The sequence below is a fragment of the Diorhabda carinulata genome, chromosome Y (assembly GCF_026250575.1).
Source record: "Diorhabda carinulata isolate Delta chromosome Y, icDioCari1.1, whole genome shotgun sequence".
Taxonomy (NCBI): domain Eukaryota; kingdom Metazoa; phylum Arthropoda; class Insecta; order Coleoptera; family Chrysomelidae; genus Diorhabda; species Diorhabda carinulata.
Genome location: NC_079473.1, coordinates 198,015 through 220,508, shown reverse-complemented (window position 1 = coordinate 220,508; position 22,494 = coordinate 198,015). Strand labels below are relative to the sequence as shown.

Sequence of the window (22,494 nt, the reverse complement as noted above, 5' to 3'; positions counted from 1 at the left end):
CTGTATTTTACAACAATGTCTGAAAGAACCGCTTCATCTAAATTTTCCTACATTGAATTACTACACTCATTTGAAATTTTAAGTGCTTCTAAGAGTAAGACTAACTCTTGTAACCAACAAGAAGAATGTTCTAATAATGTCACTGATATTGAAGTTCCAATGAAAAAGAAACAGGAAACAAACATGAATACTGATGAAATATCCGAAGCAAGGGACCTATTGTGAACTCCATTTTGAAAGGACATTGGGGTAGCAAAAAACTAATTTAATAAAAAAATGCGTCGAATTTATTCATGAAAGTGGAGACAGATTTTTCAAATTCAAATTCATCAAAAACAGTTTTCAACTGTCATATGATTTAATTAGTTAGTAATTACTTAGCTGCTTACAAAACTCTACAGAATGTTGTTATTGAGTAGAGATTGAGTTCACTAATTCAAACAACTGACGATCTTAAATCAAATTATACTCGATAATATTTTTTTTATTTGTACAAAATATATAGACTGGAAACAGGAGTCAGACAGTGTAATAGTAAGTGTGGTAATAGTAGTAGTATATGTCTTGGATTTTTCAATGTGAATATTCTTCTTATCTTCATAGTATCTTTTGAGGACTTTTACTTTTGCGATATGTTCAATTAACAAATTTTGAGCAGCTGTGTGTATGTCCTCAGTGTCGATTCATTGTACAATCAACCAATCAACATGTATACCATAAGTTTTTACATATATTTATTGAAATTAAATATTTACCTCTATTATTCAATTCACTTCCCCCATTTTGTTTTCTATTAGCATCTTCATTAACCAATCGAAGTATTATCTAATTTGGAAATTTTCAATATTGCCATTCATTTCCTTAATGCTTCTTTGACACTTCTCAATTTGTCACTGTGCAATCCAATCAAAAGTTCATTCCATAATTGTATCCATTCAGGTTTCAGTTTAATATTGTAGATATCTTCGGTTCCATTTTCCATTTCTTCATTCCTATACAATTCGAAATTATGTATGATTGTAACATTCAAGTTCAGTACAAATGATAAGCATTCTCACCTCTTATTCGAACTTATTCTTAAAGTCACACTCAGTAATGAAAACATCAATTTCTTGTGAGCAAAATAGACAAGCTACAATTGCATCATATAGCCTATTCGTATTAATAGCTAAAAATAGTACAGCTCACTCTGTAGGGTAGAATCTGAAGTTTTATTCACTGAAAAGGAAACAAAAAAAAACGCTCAAATTCACAGTTACAGTTTTAAAACAAACTTTTCACATCAACTTGATGAAAGTACTGAAGTTGCTTGCTAAGCTAATCTATTAGCCTTTGTTAGTTTTTGACCTCAATTAAAGGATAAAAGAAGAACTGCTTTTTTGCAAGTCTTTATCATCAAAACCACCAGGGGAAAAATTTTTAAGTATCTCAATGATTTAATTACATATAACGAAATAAAACAAAAGGATGGACGGAAGACTGATGGTGCTTGTGCTATGAACTGAAGGTTGTAACTTTCATTAAGTCACGGCCTAAGCAATCCCGACTTTTTGCTATTCTGTGTGATAGAATGAGAAGTGAGCTCAAAGCATACCAGCTTCATTGTGAATTAAGGTGGCTCTCAAGAGGTAAGGTGCTGTTAAGATTGTTCAAGCTTCTTGAGGAATTAATATTTTTCTTTTTCATATCCTTATTTCCTGTACCTTGTTGTCCTCAATACTATTTTATACTTCTCATTTTATTGTTTCTTGTTTTTTGTTTTCAACATCATTTTCCTCATCGTGGCTCTTCTTCACATTACTTTTATCTTGTTTTTGACTTATGGTTTCTTCATTATCTTTTAATATCGTAGTTATTTTTTTTATATTTTGTATTTCAATTTTATTCCAGAATCGATATCCATTCGAGTATCCTATCACCTGAAGTTTTTTATTTTTCTTGTCAAATTTTGAGGTTTTTTTCTAAATGTTTAGCATAAGCATCTAAGCCAAATACACTTAGATTACTTAGTGTCTGTCATTTACCCTCAATCCACTTTTCCATAGTTATGGAAAGTATGCTGGAGTTAATCAAGAATAATACCTCATTTTTTCATATATTCTTTCATTCGTTTACTTGTAGATTCTCCATCATTTCCGCTCTTACTTATGAACTTTTGTATCAAATTTAGTTTCAATCATTTTTATGTATTCTATTATCCAGTCTGACAATTAACTTTTGTGTTCCAGTGAAAATATTATAACATTCTGAAGAAAGCATTCATCAAAATGTATATTTCCAATACCTTTTATGCTTATGTCACGTTTTGCAGATTTCATCATGCTTTGGTCTTCTAGTTTTTTAAATGTGTACTCATCGCCTCTCATTGTGGTTATTATTATCGCTTATGAATACAGATATATTGTCATTTCTCTTATAGGTATAGCTGAAAAATTTTTAGTGACCTTACCTTTTAATTGTTCTGTATCTCCTTCATACAGCTTAGACAATTTTTCAAATATTTCCTTATCATTTACAAGTACAGCTCATAATATGTGTTGACAAATCCATATTTATAATATAATTATGATATTATCATAATCATGAATACTACTTGGTATGCGGTTTATAAGCAAGTCCATAATTCTATATGCTTTTAAAGTTATTCCACTTATTTTACAGTTTCCAGAAAAGAGTTTTTTGTTCTAATGAATTTTCGTTTTTAATTTCGTAATCCGAATTATTTATTTATGAATTGAAAAGTCTCGGATGCATAACTTGTTGTTTTTGGTATTATTAGAATAAAAATATCCTTTTTATGTTTGTAACTTAATATAATGACAGATACGCTGTCTAACCTAAGCTGTCTAATCACACTAGAAGTCAACTTCACAACGTACTGGTATGTTGCCGTTTTCCCTTTCAACACAAAAAATATTTCTAGGCACCGTTGTAAAATATTATTTTGGTTATATTACGATGTCTACATATACTGTAATATCATTGTATAAAGAATATTCTTAATACAATGGTAATACTATTATTACTCATAAAGGTAAGACTCCTATATGGACAGTTGGTCTTACATATATATCTACATATTTTAATTTTATTTGTTTCAGATAGTTAAATCATCGTAACTATAGCGGTTTTATTTCGTGATGTGCAACGCGAAAATACGTTTTTTTCTTATTTTTCATTTCCGATACGTAAAGATATCATCAATTGATGATTTCGATTGGTTAACGAGATAAATATTTGAATGTGTTTGATTTCAAAAGTCAACAATTGTCAGAAATATTATTTCTAGTGAATGAAAATAAGACGGTTAATAAGTGTTTTTTGTATATTAAAATTATATAAGTTTTAAAATGCCGTCGTCTTTGAGTAAAGAAACCAATTTGTATTACAAAAATTTGGTAGTGACAAAGTTCAATAACTGGTTGAAGTTGGTTAAAAAGAAGAAAAAACAAACTTATCAAAACCAAAACTCAATGGTATCATTCCAAGCTCCAAAGGAGGAAAAATATGCTAACGTTAAAAATATTATAGTGACTCCTGCAGATAAGTTCGATTCGTCACCACCAATGAACTGTAGCGACGACAATTCCAACGAGGTTCTAAACAGAAAAGATGTGAAGGAGGAGGAACATATGAACTTTTCGAAGGAGAGCTTTTAATCAATTGAAAGTGGAGAGTGGGAAATTTGTAAACTCATATACAGGTTTATTATTTTTTATATTGAGTTTGTAAATTTTGATGGCTATATACAGTGTGATTAATCGACTTTTTTCCGTAATCTATCTTGATAAAATACCTGAAACGACACAAGGTACTCGATAATGGAGTTAGTCAAACTGTGTATTGACGGATAACGATTATTTTCAGACGCAATACCACGTGGCATTTTTTGATTCCAACGCAATGAATAGATCTTGGGTGAAGGCCGAAAATTTGAAACCGTTCTTGAAAAATATCGACGATAACCTTGTGCTGAACGATAAATTCAATAAATTCAATCTCAGGATGGATGTAGCCGTTAAACAGGCTAAAAAAGCCGTCAAAATGAAGCTGCTCAACAGACTGAAAAAGTACAGCTTCATATATAGATATGCGAAATCTTCGAGAAAGACGAAGCGACAGAGATACGCGAGTGAGGATGGCGGCGGTAAACGGAAGAAACGTGAGAAGTTGGGTGATGAGACGGAATCTTCGGCGGATTTCAAGGAAAAATTTTTTGTTATAAAATATATATATATATATATATATATATATATATATATATATATATATAAAATATATATAATATATATATATAAATATAAAATATATATATATATATATAAAAAAAATTGTTGATAAAAAATTGTTAATTTTTTCAATAAAGTTTGTTAAAAAATCATCTTCATTAGCCATTCGAAGTATTATTTGATCTGGAATTGTTAGTATTGGTATTGTCATTCGTTTTCTCAATTCTCATTTAACTCTCCACAATTTGCCACTATGCAATTCAATCAAACATTTATTGCACAATTGTATCCATTCCGGTTAAAGATCATTATTGGAGGTATCTTCGGCTCCATTTTCCAATTCTTCATACTTATATAATTCGAAATTATGTATGATTGTATCAATCAAATTCAGAAAGAAATCTGTTGAAAGTTATGGATAGGTAATCTTGATTATTAGGTTTTATATTTATAAATGAAATACACAGTGGTTAACATTCATATATTAAGTCTTTATTTAAAAGACTACGTTTTCGAGAACCGTCCTCACGCTTGAAAGAGTCGGTTTGTACTAACTAAAAACTAATAATAAAATATCTACAATGAGGTCTAAGCCTCTACTTAAGAATAGTAAAATTACAGATGTTTTACTAAAATATATGCATTACTCCGAAAAGTAAAAAAGAGTCCTTTGTGTGACCCATGTGTCCGGGGTCATAAAACAGAGGTAGGACTTACTTTTCCTTTCCTAAAATATCTTTCAACTAAATGTTAAGTTTCCTTAAACATAAAATCTAAGCATAATGTTAAAACACTAAAAAAAATAATTTGTAAAATAGGATTCAATTTTGCTCAGAGAAATTCAACAAAATCATTTTCATTTACGATTGAAACGATAAGCATTCTCACACCTTATTTCAACGTTTTAGCTAGTCACCATTATAATCTATAATTACTCAACCAACTCACATACAATCGGAACTTTTGAGGACATTACTCGTTTAGTTCGATTTGCACATATAATGTTGAATTTGTACAAAGTGATTAGATTGGTTAAATGGTAAGTGCCTTGAAAGTTCTTATTTAAAAACAAGTGATAAGACAAAATTCATTTATCAATAATTTATAATAATAAACATCTCAATGCAAAACTTATTTCCATTAGGCTAGTTGAGAATTTTTAAAAGAAATCCCTAAGAAGGTAAAACCGAAACGTAAGTACATTGCTGAATATTTGAAATATGGTTTTTGTAGGGGAAATGTGCCTATGATGGACCCCCGCCAATGATGGACCACTAGCTATATTTTCAAATTTACCGCGCATATTACACTACCATCATATTGGTTGGGTTGATTGATGCTTATAGTCAGTTGTTTACAAGCGCTCTTGCGAATCTTAACCATTTTTGTGAAAATAAATAAATAAATTGAAATTGGTATGTATTGATATAACAAAGTAGCATGGCATGATGTTAGATAACTTTTGTTTTACTCTTAGCTAGAATGATTTTGTTACTACAGCTTGATAGAACTGTTGCATGTTGATTGGCGAGTAAAAATTGAGGTTATGGCGGAGAACAAAAAAAATTGAGATTTTTATCTGATTTATGCAATATAGCCTATGATGGACTACTTAACGGATCCCAATGATGGACCAGGGGTCCATCATTGGAACTGAAATAAACAAAATAAATATATTGTTTTAGTAGTTTTTCTTTTCCATTTATAGAGATGGCATCCAAAAAAAGACAACAGTGGGACGAGCATGATATGCGACAGGCTATTGAGAACGTACAAGATCACAGTATGGGCTTTAAGTTGGCTGCAAAGACCTTCAATGTTCCCAAAACAACTTTTGGGAACATTGGCGTTCGGCTAAACAGGACAGTTCCAAGGGTAATTTGGGAGGACGAACCGCAATTTTCTCTAAAGCCATCGAAGAGGAGATTGCAGGATATATTATTGATATGGAAACACGTTTTTTTGGTTTAACCTCTAAAGATTTGCGGCGGATGGTATTCGAAGTAGCCGAAAAAAATAAAATAGAGCATCGTTTCAATCGTGAAACAAAAATGGCAGGTTGGAAATGGGTGAGGGGATTCCTGAAGCGCAATCCACGAATTTCTTTGCGTAGTCCAGAAAGTACATCATTAGCTAGAGCCCAGGCTTTTAACAATGCCTATTTCAATGCACTATCTAACACTCTGGAGCAGTACAACTTTCCTCCCGAAAATATATTTAATATGGATGAGTCAGGTTTGACTACGGTCCAAAAGAAATGTCAAAAAATTTACGCTTCAAAAGGTCGGAAGCAAGTTGGTGCACTCAGCAGTGCAGAGCGTGGGCAGCACGTGACCGTAGTGTGCGCAATGAATGTCATGGGCACTTACATCCCTCCTGCTCTTATTTACCCTCGTCAAAGGATGAACGATGAGCTTATGAACGGTGCTCCCGTTGGTAGCATAGCTTTCGTACAAGAAAAAGGTTGGATGACCAGTGAAATTTTTTGTAGATGGCTAAAGCATTTCGTGAAGTATACGAAAGCATCTAATAACAATAAGGTTCTTTTGCTCCTAGATGGGCACAGTAGGCATAAGAGTCTCGAATCTCTTCAGTTTGCAAAAGAAAATGGGGTAATTGTGTTCTGCTTCCCGGCAGATTGTTCACATCACGTTCAACCATTGGACGTAGGATTCTTCCGTCCTCTTCATACGTATTTTGATCAAGAAATTCAATTACGGCTTCGTCAAAACCCGGGGAAGCAGGTCTTCTCAATCAAGCTTATTTGAAGAGTGCTGTACCATCAAATGCAATAAATTCGTTCAAAAAGACTGGCATTCATCCTTTCAATCCTCATGTCTTCGAGGACTGGCAATTTGCACCAGCTTTAGCAACGGATAAGCAGATTCCCGAGGCTCAAGGAGATATCATCGAGAACCAAATGGAATTAGAAATTCAAACCCCATCCACATCTGGTCTTAACATTAAAATTAATAAGTCCAAAACTAAAAAAGTTGTAATGATATTTCCTTAAGGGGTCCATCATAGGCACATTTCCCCTAGTTCTACAACAATAATTGACATTTTATATATCAAAATTGACCGATCTGTTTTGACATCTGTCATAATTACTGAATCGTTTATTATAATAATGAACATGAATATATTGAGAAGAAGAACCAGCGATACTTCCACGCAAACGGAATGTACATTCCCCATTGTATTTTTGGAGAAATTACCTCGAGTACCACCAAGATTCGTGAGTTCAGTTGAAAGAAGCGTTGAAGATTTGAAGGTACCTATTATGTTAAGCGAACTTTCTAGTTCTAAACAAGATCTCAAACTGGGTACTATTATTGAAAACGATAACGATGATACGATAATACCTCAACTAGAAGTAGCTTTCGATGAAGACGCTGTCAATATTCTAATCGTGAAGAAAAACCAGACAATGATCCCGAAAATTTAAAGGATGTTGGAATAGTTACTATTAGAGCTCATACTGTTATTATTAACAATCATTTTTTCAAATAAATAACTTTAATTTGTTAAATTGTATGAACAAATTTATTTAAATATATATAAGTTGTTGTTTTTTGAACATTATAAAAAATTATAGTTTCTGAACATCGTCGTTACTTTAACAGCTTCATTTTACCACCGTCTGCAACTTTTATTACGAATTTCCATGTTTTATAAAAAAGTACACTGAGAAACATGTAACAAATTAAAAATTACCTACTCTAACTTTTTAATTGTTGATATTACGAAAAAAAATTATTCTTTTTAAAATGTTTTGCATGGTTTAAAATCTAAAATGCAATCAACAGATTTAGAGAATTTTCACTCGTATACCAGATATGATAAAATTATGAATTTCATTCAACTTAAACTAACAAAACGCTGCAATTTGATAAAAAATCGCTTAAATTTTTATTTGTTTTGACTATAATTTGTTCTTTTCCTATTTAGATGCGTTTTGAAACTTCCTTTTTTTCTTTTCTATGATGTTTTGTTTGTTTCTAGACCGTTTCTACCATAGTTTTTCGAATATATCTTTCGATTAAATTGATGAGTTTTTCAACATTTTTCTTGTTGTAGTTTTTAAAAGTAGAATTCTGCAATATAAGATTCTATTTAATATCGGGGGTCGTAAAAAGCACTTTTACGTCCCTTTGTAACATTCATTCTTGAATCTTTTAGATACTAGCTAGGGAAAACCATGTATAGCGATGTTTTCAAAATGAGAAGTGAGAAGAAAACGATTATCTTTTCTGAAATCTCGTGGATCGTTCAGTTTATTCATAGCAAACATACTCGACATGTACATCGTGTTTTAACTGAAAATTTTGACATTAGAAAGTTGAGTACAAGATGGATGCCGCGTTTGCGCACATTGAAACAAAACCATCGACGCGAAAATGTTTCCATCGAGCGTTTAACAGAAATAAAACCGTTTTATGTTATAGATGAAACGTGGGTTCATAACAACGTCCGCGAGATTGGGTTTCATCACCGAATTCTTCAACATTGGTTTAATCTACGTCGAAAATCGTAGTAAACAACACGTTCGCCATTACAAATGTCAAACTTTATGATGACAATGACAGATTTCATATATGTATTCACATCAGTGTTGCCGTATCACGAAACTCAAGTATCTATCAAATAACTCTGTTATACAGGGTTTGATCAGGACGCGGAAACTATATCAATATTAATTTATACATTATCATTTTTGGATTTCTTATGTTAAAAAAATGTAAATGAGTTTTGTTATTACATTTTTAATTATTCAAAATTACGATGATCAATTTGCAAAAAATGCATATTTATTCCTCTCGCTATAAAAAGATGGATACATAAACACGAACCAATAAACTCTAATTGAAAAAGGGTCGTAAAAAATAAGTGCAAAAAAGCGCGCATGAACCATGAACCAAAAATATTTCACGTCAACAAAAAAAACGTACAAAGCAAATTGATGTGAATCGGGGCGTGACTATTTAACCGATAAACGTGTTTGGTTTTCTATATTTTTCTAAAAATTTGTTCTATCCATTATGAGCAATTATTTTTGATTTTTTTATCGTTTCCAACATAGACAAGGTGATGAATTTTAGGTTGGAACTCAACAACAACGAAACTACCATTTTTTAAAATAAATATTACACTGTTAAATATTTTTCTTTGACTCCGTTTAATGTAAGACTTACACGTTACTTTTTTTTGTTTTTGTATATTTTTGTTTTTAGACGTTCTTTTATTAAATTTTCAATAACAATTACATATTTAGTATCCTTTTTGTCTATTTTTCGACAATATTTCATTGAATTTTCTTCTTCTTCTTCTTGATTCTAGGCCTATTCCGTTTTTTTTTCGTAATTTTTGAAATACAAATAAAAATTTGACGTTTTTTAAAACAAAAGACTCCAAAAATCAAGAAAATTTAGAAGTATAAACATATTAAAAGGTCTAAAAAATAAGAAATTAAATATTAACATATACAAAAGTCAGACAAAGCTTTCGAAAAATCAGATATCTATGCAGGAGCTTTCGAGGGCTTAAATGCACACAGTTTATCTTCAGTTTCTGAAGATGATATAACTTGGTTATCGAAACGAGCGTCAATCTATATCGGCGTGAACAATGTATTCAGTCTGTTTGGTTATATAGCCACTGCTTTTTATGAATAAACCCCAGGCAGTACTCTTTATCACGAAATAAACTTCTACATTTCGTATAAACATTAAATTTCAAGAAGTCATAAAAAAACATCACGAATCCCTAATAAAACAAACAATATCCAATAGAAAGTTTGAGTATTGAATTAAATTAAATTAATATTAAGTTTTACGAATTGAGAAACGTAATTGACTAAAAATCGATTAGTTACGATTAAATAATAATCGATTATGATCGATTATTCAAGTGGTAATCGTTTTGATTGTCAAGATATGCCAAAGCGTTACATTACGCAATGAAATTCGAATTTCCAGAAAATGTGGCTTGAAATATAAGAAAAAAGTTTTTCCTAAGCAATTATTCACATCTTTCTTCCGGTCAAGTGTGAAATAAGGACTCAAAAATCCCAACCGTTTGAAAGGTATACCAATTTAGTCCAAAATTTAATCCCTTCTGGCGTTTAGATTAATGCCACGACGTTAAGCTGATTTATATTGTTCGTTAGTCTTACCAGTTTAGTACAAATTGTGGAACATTACTCCGCAAAGAAAACTGTCGGCTTTTTATTTATCTTTCGGATTTTAACTAAATTAAAAATTAAAGTAAATCAATCTACTAACTAAAATCTACAGTAAAATATCAATACCATCACGATCGAGTCTTCAATATTGAAACATTTGGTCTTCGAAGGTCGTACGGTCTCGTATAAACTTTGCTACACAATATTTTACTGTTTATAACGAACTAGCAATCTCGTCCTGCGTAGAATTCAGTTCAGCTTTCATATTATTTAGGCTAACGCCTTTCAAATAAAAGTTTTGTATAGATTGTGTACTTTCTATTATTTTTCAAATAACTACCGCCATCTTTAGGTCAGGCTAGGTACTTGTGGGAGCACCCACTACACTGACATTTCTCTAAAACGGCCTCGTTGAGAATTTTTTTATTCGGAATATTTTTCGCAACGTATTTTATTTTGGAGAATATTTTATGTCTTTTTTTTTCCAGGATGTAAATGAAGTTCTAACGGCTTGTAAAATTTTACTTTGTATACGTTTTTATTAATTCATCCTCGTTAATAAATAAAAGCGTGGAGGGAAAAAGTTGGAAATGGAAAACAAAAGGTGAACCTCATCGTCGAGTTTATAAACTGTGTTACAGAGAAATTTTGTTGTAACTGTTCATTAAATTAGATCGTTGAATACAATTATTGTTGATTAAATAGTCGAAATTATTCTATTTTGAAAATGGACGTTCACATGTATTGTTTGATATATAAAATAATCTCGGATCTTATTTTCCTTAGAGGTTATGTATCTCTCCCTAAGTCCACTTATTTCTGGTTCCTAGAAATATTTCTTTTTACAAACTTTATTCAATCAATTCGTTGGTTTCTTTGTCTATCTAAATAAAACATCCACCAACATTTTTTTTATGATAACAGACAATTTATTTTTGGAAAAAACGGTTTCTATAAACAAATTTCGTTTGTTTTTTCGAATACGACAGTTCTGGAAAATAAAGGTCGGTTTATTTTTGAAGTTTCTGAATATGGTTTCTAATTGCAAAAGAAAGTCTCTTGTGATAATATTTTTTTGTTTTCGAAAAACAAAGTTTCTAAAGACGAATTTTGTTTTTTATCGAAATGGCAATTCCCGAAGGCAAATTTTGGTTTGCTTTTCCAAAAACAAAGTTTGTAAAGACGAATCTCATCTTATTTTTGGAGAAATGAAATTTGTACAAACAAATTTTGGTTTCAAATTGAAACAGAAAGTCTCTTAAGACAAATGTCTATTTTTTTTTAAATAAAGTTTCTAAATACAAATTTTGGTTTGCTTTTCCAAAAACAAAGTTTGTAAAGACGAATCTCATCTTATTTTTGGAGAAATGAAATTTGTACAAACAAATTTTGGTTTCTAATTGAAACAGAAAGTGTCTTAAGACAAATGTCTATTTTTTTTTGAAAAATAAAGTTTCTAAACACAACATTTGGTTTGTTTTTCCATAAACAGAAATTTCTAAATACGAATTTTATTTTCTATCGAAATGGCAATACCCGAAGGCAAATTTTGGTTTGCTTTTCGAAAAACAGAATTTCTTAAGACGAATCTCATCTTATTTTTGGAAAAATGAGGTTTGTTTAAACAAATTTTGGTTTCTAATGAAACAGAAAGTCTCCTAAAACAAATGTCTATTTTTTTTAAATAAAGTTTCTAAATACAAATTTTGGTTTGTTTTTCCAAAAACGGAATATTCTAAATACTAATTTTGGTTCATAATTGTTCAAATGTTTTTGGTTTTCAAAAAGAATGTTCGTTAATACAAATGTCAGTTTTTTCTTAAAAAAATGAGTTTCTAAAGACGAATTGTGTTTTTTTTGAAATGGCAACTCCCAAAGACAAATTATAGTTTGTTTTTTGAAAAACAAACTCTCTTAAGACGAATCTCATCAACTGATGATAAATACAGAGAGTAGGTACCGCTAACAAATGATCACTTGAACTTTAATTCAAAATTACTTCTTGAACCCACCGTGAACAATATTTATTTTACCTATAAACTTATAAAATCCATGAGGTGTCGAAATTGATAATCGGAAATATTTCCGATTATGGAATGTGTTTATACAAATTTAGTAAATAATTATTTAACGACTTCCATGTTTATTCGTTATATCTATGGGGGGATGTTATCTATGCATTGCAACTACCGGAGCCCACAGGGCTGGAAAGTATTAAAACGAACCGCAGCTTTGCGGCGGACATGTTCCTCTATCCTTTAGGTGAAATTATTATTATGTATGAATAATCAACGATATGTAACTTGTATTTGGGCATATCTACACGATTCTCTATTTGTTAGTTCAGTTAGTTATTGCCCTACGTAGATATTTATTTGGTTTTCTTTCAATAGATACTTCAATGTTTTATTAAAGAAAAAGTTCGCATGCATAAATATGAAAATTGAAATAATATCCCCAATATCCATACGGGGTATAATATTGATTTGCATATAACATTCAGATCTGAAACGACACTCGAAAATGATAAAACAGTCATCATGTTATTAAAAATTTCGTTCGTATCTTCGTAATATTTGAAAAATGAACATAAACCACTGAACAGTCACGCAAAGCGACTCAATTAGTGATTTCTCTTTTCAAAAAGTGATAAGCAATCGACTCACCAATTGGTTTCAAAGAAGAATATATCAAAATTGTTACAAAACCAAAGGGAAACCACCTCTACGTCGAATGAATGAAAGTTTTAACTACAAAACAGAACCATGTTCTAAATAAAACTGTCTTGAAGTTCTGTGAAACTCTACCTGTCGAATAAGTCTTGGAAAAACTGCTCTAGGTGGGGATTTTGTTGAATAAAGTTGTTCGAATCTGGACCTCGTAGAATCACTATGGATTTTTGATCTTGAAGAAGACTTTGTAAAGCTTCCTCAGCTAAATCGACAACATTCACAAATACACTGATTGATTCGCATTTATATAACTATGTTGTCGTCTTGAAAAACTGCAGGTAAACATTTCAGTGGATTATCATTATAACAATCGTCGTTTTATATAAATTCCTTTCATACAATATATTTATTTTCGTAATCACATCGACAATCGTTTTATTGGTAACATATTCTGCGAGTCCAAATTGAAAGAGTTAAAAAAAGTTACTTTCTGACGTATATTCCATATATCTTACGATAAAACGGAAATGGTCTGGAAGGTGATACGGGACTTCGTTGTCATGCGGCCATTTTACGGTTTTCCGATGAAGATGATCCCCTTAAACGGCCTTGGCGACGGGAATAACTCCTAAACTACGTAATCTTCTGGTAGAACTGGGACAGTGTTTAGTTGAAATTGCAATGAAAAAATATCCACATGATCCATTTCGTTAAACCACAAACTGAAAACGCGCGAGAAAGACTCATTGAGTAAATAAAAAAGAAATAAAAAAAGTTGAACCAAAGAAAAAAAATTGAGGAATGTATGGTCAAATCGTTTGACATACATAAATCAACAACAACCAAAGAAAGTAAAACGTTTTGGGTGTCCCATAGCCCCCACTGAAATCCTCCAATCATATTAGAATAAAACACCACAATATGTTATGCGTAGTGAATAACTCTCAAAAAAAACTTTATTAAAAACGTTAGCCCAACTTTATTGGGATACATAAATAATAGTAATACTTTAGCCCAACTTCCTGGGGATACATAAATGATAGATGGAGTGCGTGTAAGTGGGCCATCTTTGATTTGTGGAGGGGGGCTGTGCAAGAGTGATCCTTGCCACACATAGAGAGAGTGGAGTTCTATTGTGCAATAGTGGGTTATTATGTGATAAACCGACAGTAAGTAACTTTTTCATATCAATCTTTAGTACAAAACTAAACTATTATGATAATGGCTCTATTTTGAATGGTAAATTAACTTATTTCCCTCTAGATTATTCTCTTCAAGAAAGAGCCAACTTGAGATAGCCCTCTTTAGCTCTTAAATTTCCAGTAATTATTGGAGACAACCTGAGATAGCCCTCTTTAACACTGAAATTTTTAGTAATATTGTTCTTGGTAAGTGATCTATTATGGAGATATCTGGAAGAAGTTACGAATCATTGGGAGTGCGGAAAAATCCTGATGGCTCCAAAGAAAAATTCGTCAAGTTGAGGGAACCTCTCGAATATCCATTTGCAAAGAGCGTTCTTAAACAGTTGTCTTTCTGAAGTCAACCCCCGATACCGTTACGGCCGATTAGATAAAACACCAAGAGCCCTTAACAAAGTATTTTATTTTACTATTGATAAGAAAAAAATACGTGTATGTAAGATCTTCTACTTGGCCACTCTCAATATCAGTGCTCGAGCTCTCAACACTGCGATAAGAAAAGAAAAATCCAACATTGGTGGTATTTTTGAATCAGACCAAAGAGGAAAACACCATAAGCAACCCACTCTTCCACCTGAGATGAAGGAAGGTGTACGAAATCACATCAACTCCATACCTCGGCTCGAAAGCCACTACTGCCAATCGAATAGTAAAAAGGAGTACATTGAAGGAGGAAAGTCTATTGCAGATCTGCATCGTGATTATGTCGAGGTCCAGAAAGAGGCAAGCCAGCCATTCGTTAAGTATTCAATGTACGTCTTCATATTCAACACCGAGTTCAACATTGCTTTCCACCGCCCTAAAAAAATCAGTGTAATTTTTGTTTGGGCTACCTGAACGCCTCTGAATCTGAGAAAGCACAGCTCGAAGATAATTACCAAGAGCATTTAAGAGAAAAGGAGATGGCTCGATTAGAAAAAGATACAGATAAAGGATTAGATAAAATTGTGACCGTTTTTGATCTACAAGCTTCCCTGCCTTGCCCTCAAGGAGAATCATCAGCCTTTTATTACGTGTCCAAATTAAACGTGTATAACTTCACTATGTATGAGCTAAAGTCCAAGAAGACATATTGTTACATGTGGCATGAAGGCCAAGCAAAACGGGGTGCCAACGAAATTGGCAGTTGCATCTGGTTATACCTCGAAAACCTAAACAGAACTGTCAATACCCCAGTTGATGTCATTTTTTACAGTGATAACTGCGGAGGTCAGCAAAAAAACCGGTTTATTTTTGCCCTGTTCATGTTTGCCACTTGGGAGGTTAAAAATATCAGATCTATAGCGCACAAATTCCTGGTAACTGGACACACTCAAAACGAGGGCGACAACGTTCACTCTGTTATAGAACGGGCTATAAAGAAATATAGAAATCCTCACCTATCTACGTCCCAAAAAATTATATTTCTATCATCTCACAAGCAAAGAAGACACCTCCAGCAAAGCTGACAGCTGACTTGACAATAAAGGACGCTTTGTTCAACGAAGACGGTGTTAAGGTACCAATCGCTGATATCTGTGTGATTGAGACCCACAAAGATGAGCCTGGATTTTTTCGATATAAAACATCATTCTCTCAGCAAGATTTCAAATCTATCAACATAGCAAACCAGAACAAGAAACGTCGAAGCAGTTCATCTGCTTCTTGCAGTTTCAGTTTCACTCCAACTGTAACACTCTCCAAGGCCTATACAAGAAAGTCGAGCATCACTAATAAAAAAAAGAAGCATTACTTTCTCTTTTCCAGAAAAAAACCATGGTGTAGCTGTCATGCCTCTGTGTTACAAAGAGTTTTACAAAAATTTATAAAAGGTGCAAACTAATCGCTTCCTTGGTTTTTCTACAATTTTTGTTATTTTATACTGTTATTATTATTTTCATTTTTTTCCAAAGCAATTGTATTGTTGATTTCCTACAATAGGAAACGAATTAGCCCAGTATTTTTTTCTCTCTTTTTTTAAGTATCTAGTTGTAAAAGTATTTACATGCATTTTTTTCCAAGTAATTGTATTGTTGAGTTCCTTCAGTAGGAAACGAATTGGCACAGTATTTTTTTTCTCTTTTTGTAGTATCTAGATATAAAGTTTTACATACATTTATTGTACAAAGTCATATTTTGTAATAAGCTGTGATTATCTTAAAATAATGAAAATGTTTTTTTTGTCTACAATTTGTGATAAGAGTGCCTACCTAGTCTGAAGAAAGACGTAGTTACCACTGAAAATAAAGACTCATGACTCTTTTTCACTAAAAATGTCTCACTAGTCTCAAGGATTTTTGAATTCATGAAGATATTTATTATGTTTTACACTTTTGTTCTTATTTTTGTACTTGTTTCATAAAAAATAAACAGCTTTTGAATGATTAATAACTGGAGTTATCTATAAAAACCTGAAATATTTCGGTGCAAGATAGGTTCATCTTGGAGTTTTGCTCATAATTACTCATAAAAAAAATAGTATAGAGAGAGGGGAAAACCTCTGTAAATCTATAGATTGTGATGATTCGGATAATGCAATCATCGGATATCAATTGAAGAGAAAAGCATAAACTTTAATCAGCTCTCCTGAGAAATCGCTTTTTTTGAAATAAACCAGTCTTGAACTGGACAAGCGATATATAGCTGTCATATAATCCCGTTCTCATTTTTTACATTGCTGACTTGCTGTACTATTAGGACAAAAACTTTTTGTAAATTACTGACGTCCAACCCAATTTTACTTTGAAAGTTTTTTGATTGTTAAACAAGATATTTTCTAAAACGACTCATTTCTTCAATAATTCACTTTATTTTCTTCAATTTTTCTGATTTTCATGTCTCTTCTTATTTTAACTTATGCAAGAAGTTATAACTTCGTAACTTTTACAGTATGCAATGTATCTTAAATATTCATATTATTACAACAATTCATGCGTTTAAAAAAAAGTAAAGGTGATAGGAAGTTTTTGTTTTTTTATAAACATCGCTAGAGTGTAGATTTTTTAACGATATGTAATTTGTTTCGATATCTTTTTGCTAACCAGAGTTTTAATTGGACCATTTCGACGAAATTCGAAGTTGCATGATTTGCGAAATTTATCAATGCAAAGGTGAAGACAATGTAATGGCTTTTTGTGATGGTTACTGTGCAGCTAGATTTTTTTTTCATTCTCTCTCTCTCATAATAGCTATGAAAGTTAAATTGGCAACCCAAAGTACAACAGATGTTCTTCTTTATTTATCGAGAACAGATATTAATACATATTTCCATAATGCAGGTGCTACAACTGAATTTCTTCAAATTTTTCATATTTGATATTCTTAAATCTCGTAATAGATTGGCAAAATAAATATTTTAAAAACCACTTAGCTCAACAACAAAATATTTAATTGCATCAATTTATTATTTTTAAAACTACCTTAAACAACATATTTCGAAATATTTGTAGTAATGTGTACATTGAATGGTACAATCATACATAATATGTATGATTGTATAAGTATGAAGAATTAGATAATGAAGCCGTAGATACCTCCAATAATGATCTTAAACCTGAATGGATAGAATTATGGAATAAACGTTTGATTCGATTGAGGACTGACGAATTGAGATGTAATAAGCATTAAAAAAACGAATGGCAATAACAATACTGACAATTCCAGATCAGATAATACTTCGAATGGCTAATGAATAATATGATAATAGAAAACAAAAGGGGAAAAGTAATGATTATTTCATAAAATACGTGAAGACAATTTGTGTGCTGCATTTACTACTCCTACTACCAACACAGTCACTATTACACTGTCTGACGACTGTTTCGATGTTCCCTCTAGTTTTTATGTGTTTTCTACAAAACAAAAAAATACTACCGAGTGATTTGATCCATTTTTTATGAAAGAAACAAAAAACTACAGGAAGAGGTGATTCATAAGATATCAACTGTTTTTGGTATTTGTAATAACTGCAAATCATCGATGGATTATTTCTTGAAGGAAATACTAGCTATAATTACTTAGACTGAATTAGAACAACTTAAAAATTCAGTGGTAAGTTTAATAATTACTCATCTTGTACTGGATACTGTGGACAATTTAATATTTTTGTATCCTCTATATAAACCCCAACAAATAGGTATTGTGTTACATAACCCTAATGTGATGAAAACGTTATTTTCGGGTAGATAACCTCAAATATTTGAGAATCCCAAAGTGGAGGGTCATTGTCGTCCCTGATCTGAACTATACGACCATGTATTTATATCTAGATAGCCTACACCAGTTCCATGCATAAACAAAATATTGCGTTATCATAGCAACGAACTTAATAACTTATTAGAAGTGTTGGTGTAAAGTTTCATGCCAAAAAAATAAACCAGAGTTACGCAATAAATTAAAAGAATAAATATGTCCACCGAAATTATGAAAATCGAAAAATTGGAGTATCGAGCCATCATCAAAAACCTGCATTTAAAAGGGTTAAGAGGTAAGCAGATTTACGAATATATGCTCAATAACCTTGGTGATCAATGTCCTTCGTATGCGACCGTGAAAAATTGGACTTCGAGCTTCAAAAGAGGTGAATTTTCCGTTGAAGATGATGACCAATCGGGAAGACTAGTTTCTGTGTCAATCCCCGAAAATATCGTTGCAGTTCATGACATGATTTTATCAGACCGTCGATAAGATAAGCATTCTCACCCTTTATTCAAACTTATTCTTAAAGTTACACTCTGTAATGAAAACATCAATTTCTGGTGAGCAAAATAGACAAGCTACAATTGAATCTTATCGAATATCCTTTTTGATAGCTAAAAATGGAACAACTCACTCTGTAGGGTAGAATTATATTTTACCATCAGCCCAAATAATATCTGAAAGTTTATTCACTGAAAAGGGAACAAAAAAATCGGTCAAATTCACAGTTACAGTTTTAAAACAAACTTTTCTCTTCAACTTGATGAAAGTACCGAAGTTGCTTGCCAGGCTAATCTATTAGCCTTTGTTAGTATTAGACTGACGACTGAGAGATAAGTTAAGGTTGTAAATTTCATTAAGTCACGGCCTAAGCAATCTCGACTTTTTGCCATTCTGTGCGATGAAATGTGAAGTAAGCACAAAGCATTCCTGCTTCATTGTGAAGTACGTGAAGCTTTTCGACATATATTTTAAAACAACAACCAGTGCCTTTGCAGCACGCCAGAAGTTTTATGAAGCCACGAAGAGTCGTGCTGAAACGGTCGCTGAATGGGCCGCAAGATTACGTAACCTGGCTTCGAAATGTGATTTCGGAACTGAATTAGAAGCGTTGCTCAGAGACAAGTTCATCATGGGGATGGATAATACCAAGGTCCTGGAGAGACTATTTGAAGAAAAGGTGACAATTTCCCTCGACAGAGCAATGGTATATATAGCCAGTATTGTAAGAAATCAACATGACAACCGTGAAAGAAGAAATTTTCTATCAATACCATGTGCATCAACGAAGGGGTCGGCGCCGCCGCTGCGAAGACCACGTCAGTTTCCTGTACCACAAAATGGAAGCTACCGACAGCAACGCAAGTTTGAACGGAGCTCGCAAGATGGAGCCGGCCCTAGTTGACGCCAACCTGTCAACTCGTCAAATGTCAATCAGGTCTGCGGAAAAACATGACATAACAGAGATAAGTGTGTTTTTAAAAATTATTTTTGTAATTTTTGTAATGAAAAAGGCCAATATTTGCCAGAAAAAACTTAAGAGGTGTAATTATTTTTTAAATAATAATAATTCTGATTTATCATCTGATGAAAATAATAAGTTTGATCACATTTTTAATTTATCTGCTTCAAATGATGAAATCACAATTGAAATAACAATAAATAAGCAACTGTTAACTTTTCAATTGGACACAGGGGCCTCGGTCTCTGTAATTTCTGAACTATTTAGAGAAAAACATTTGAATAAGTTCATTGTTTATCGAACCAGCAAAACTTTGGCAAGTTATGATGGTTCAAGTATTCATCCTTTAATGAGGTAGAAGTGACCTTTAATTTAAAAACAAAAACAATACGGTTTTATATAGTTTCTAATGGGGGCCCTCCATTATTGGGTAGAGATTTTTTCAATTTATTTAAACTAAATGTAAATGGCATTAATAATTGATTGATTGATAAAAATGAAAACTTGCTACAAATTGAGGATATAAATGTAATCAAGATAATGAAAATGTTATCGAAGAAGTATTCTAAAGTATTTTTTCCTTCCTTGGGTAAATTTAATGCAGGTACTCTGCGACTGGATAAGCAAGAGGGAGCCAAGCCCAAGTTTTGCAAAGCCTGTTCCATTCCTTTTGCCTTATGCCGAGGAGTTGAGGCGGAACTAGAGCGACTTGTCACTGAAAACATCTTGAGCCCAGTATCATACAGCAGTTGGGCAACACCCATTGTACCAGTAGCTAAGAAAAATGGAACCATCAGAATTTGTGGTGACTATAAAATTACTCTTAATCCTGTATTGTTAATTGATAAATACCCATTGCCCTGTATTGAGGAAACTACAAGGCGGAGTTGAGTTTTCAAAAATTGATCTTTCTCAAGCATATCAGCAGATTGAGTTAGACAATGAGTCAAAGAAATTAACAACTTTCAATACTTCAAAGGGGTTATTTATTTATAATCGTTTACCTTTTGGTATTGCTAGTGCTCCAGCAATGTTTCAAAGAATAATGGAACAAATCTTAGGTTTAGATGGGGTTGTTTGCTTTTTAGATGACATTTTAATTACTGGAAAAAACAGGGGTTTTTATTTAAAAAAGGTTGAAAAGTTTTGGATAGATTACAAAAAAGTGGTCTCATTGTAGCATTAGACAAATGTGAGTTTTTCAAAAACTCAGTACATTATTTGGGTTACACAATTGATAAATACAGATTGAATACAAGCGAACATAAAGTTAGAGCGATTGTTGAAGCTCAGTACCTCAAAATATTATTCAACTTAGATCATTTTTGGGGTTTGTGAATTTTTATAATAAATTTATACCTAACGCGGCCTCAGTACTTCAGCATTTGTACAGTTTATTGAGGAAAAATGTTGAGTTTATTTGGTCTGAACAATGTACAATGGCATATAATAAAATTAAAAACATAATTAGCTCTGCTTCCTTTTTGGAGCATTATAACCCAAATTTACCAATAAAGTTAACTGTTGATAGTTCTTATTATGGTGTTGGAGCTATGATTTCACATGCCATTAATAATGTAGAAAAACCCATTGGTTTTGCATCTTTAACACTTTCTAGCAGTCAACAAAAATATTCTCAAGTAGAAAAAGAAGCTTTAGCCGTTGTTTTTGGTGTGAAGAAGTTTTATCAGTATCTGTATGGTAGGAGATTCACGATAAAAACTGATGCCAAATGTTTTGTAACTTTATTTGGAAATAAGAGAGGCATTCCACCACTTGCCACTAATAGATTGCAACGTTGGGCTCTAATACTTTCTAATTTTGTTTTTGATGTGGAGTATGTGCAATCAAAAGATAATACAGCTGACTATTTTTCTCGTTTACCCTTAGGGGAAGAATTAAAAGAGTTTGACATTGAGAGTTCTTAGTTAAACTTTATTGCCTCAAATACTGATTTGCCGATTGTTTGGGAACAGATCAAGACGGAAACTCAACAAACTTGTAAATATGTTAATATGGGGTGGCCGAAAAAGATACCACAAAGTCATAATTCCTTGTAATTTAAAAGGAAATATTTTAAAACAACTACATTCTTCTCATTTTGGAATGATCAAAACTAAAAGCTTGCCTCGTTCTTATGTATGGTGGCAGCAAATTAGTTATGATATTGAAAATGTAATTAAATCTTCCGAATATTGTTTAAAAACTAAAAGTGATCCTCCCAAAACACCATTAAAAAATTGGGATTTTCCTGATAGACCATGGGAAAGAATTCATATTGATTTTTTAGGTCCAATTCTTGATAAATATATTTTAGTGTTAGTTGATGCTCATACAAAATGGCTAGAAGCTGTTGTCACTTCAAACACTAAATCTAGTGCAACAATAAATATTTTAAGGGATATTTTTTGTAGATTTGGCTTACCTTTTGCTTTAGTTTCTGACAATGCTACTACTTTTAAATATAATGAATTCCAAACATTTTTAGGTAAAAACAACATAGAATTTAAAGAAATTGCACCTTTTCATCCATCATCTAATGGTCAAGCTGAAAACGCGGTTAAAACAG

General features: G+C 32.1%; 1 protein-coding gene across 1 annotated transcript; it reads left to right on the top strand.

The window, feature by feature from the left end:
* The first annotated feature begins 6,280 nt into the window (after nucleotides 1-6,280).
* LOC130903066 (uncharacterized) lies at nucleotides 6,281-17,893 on the top strand. The gene is made up of 2 exons (XM_057815327.1): nucleotides 6,281-6,841; nucleotides 17,768-17,893. Exons 1-2 carry the CDS (start codon nucleotides 6,281-6,283, stop codon nucleotides 17,891-17,893), a joined length of 687 nt encoding a protein of 228 aa, XP_057671310.1.
* The last annotated feature ends 4,601 nt before the right edge of the window (nucleotides 17,894-22,494 follow it).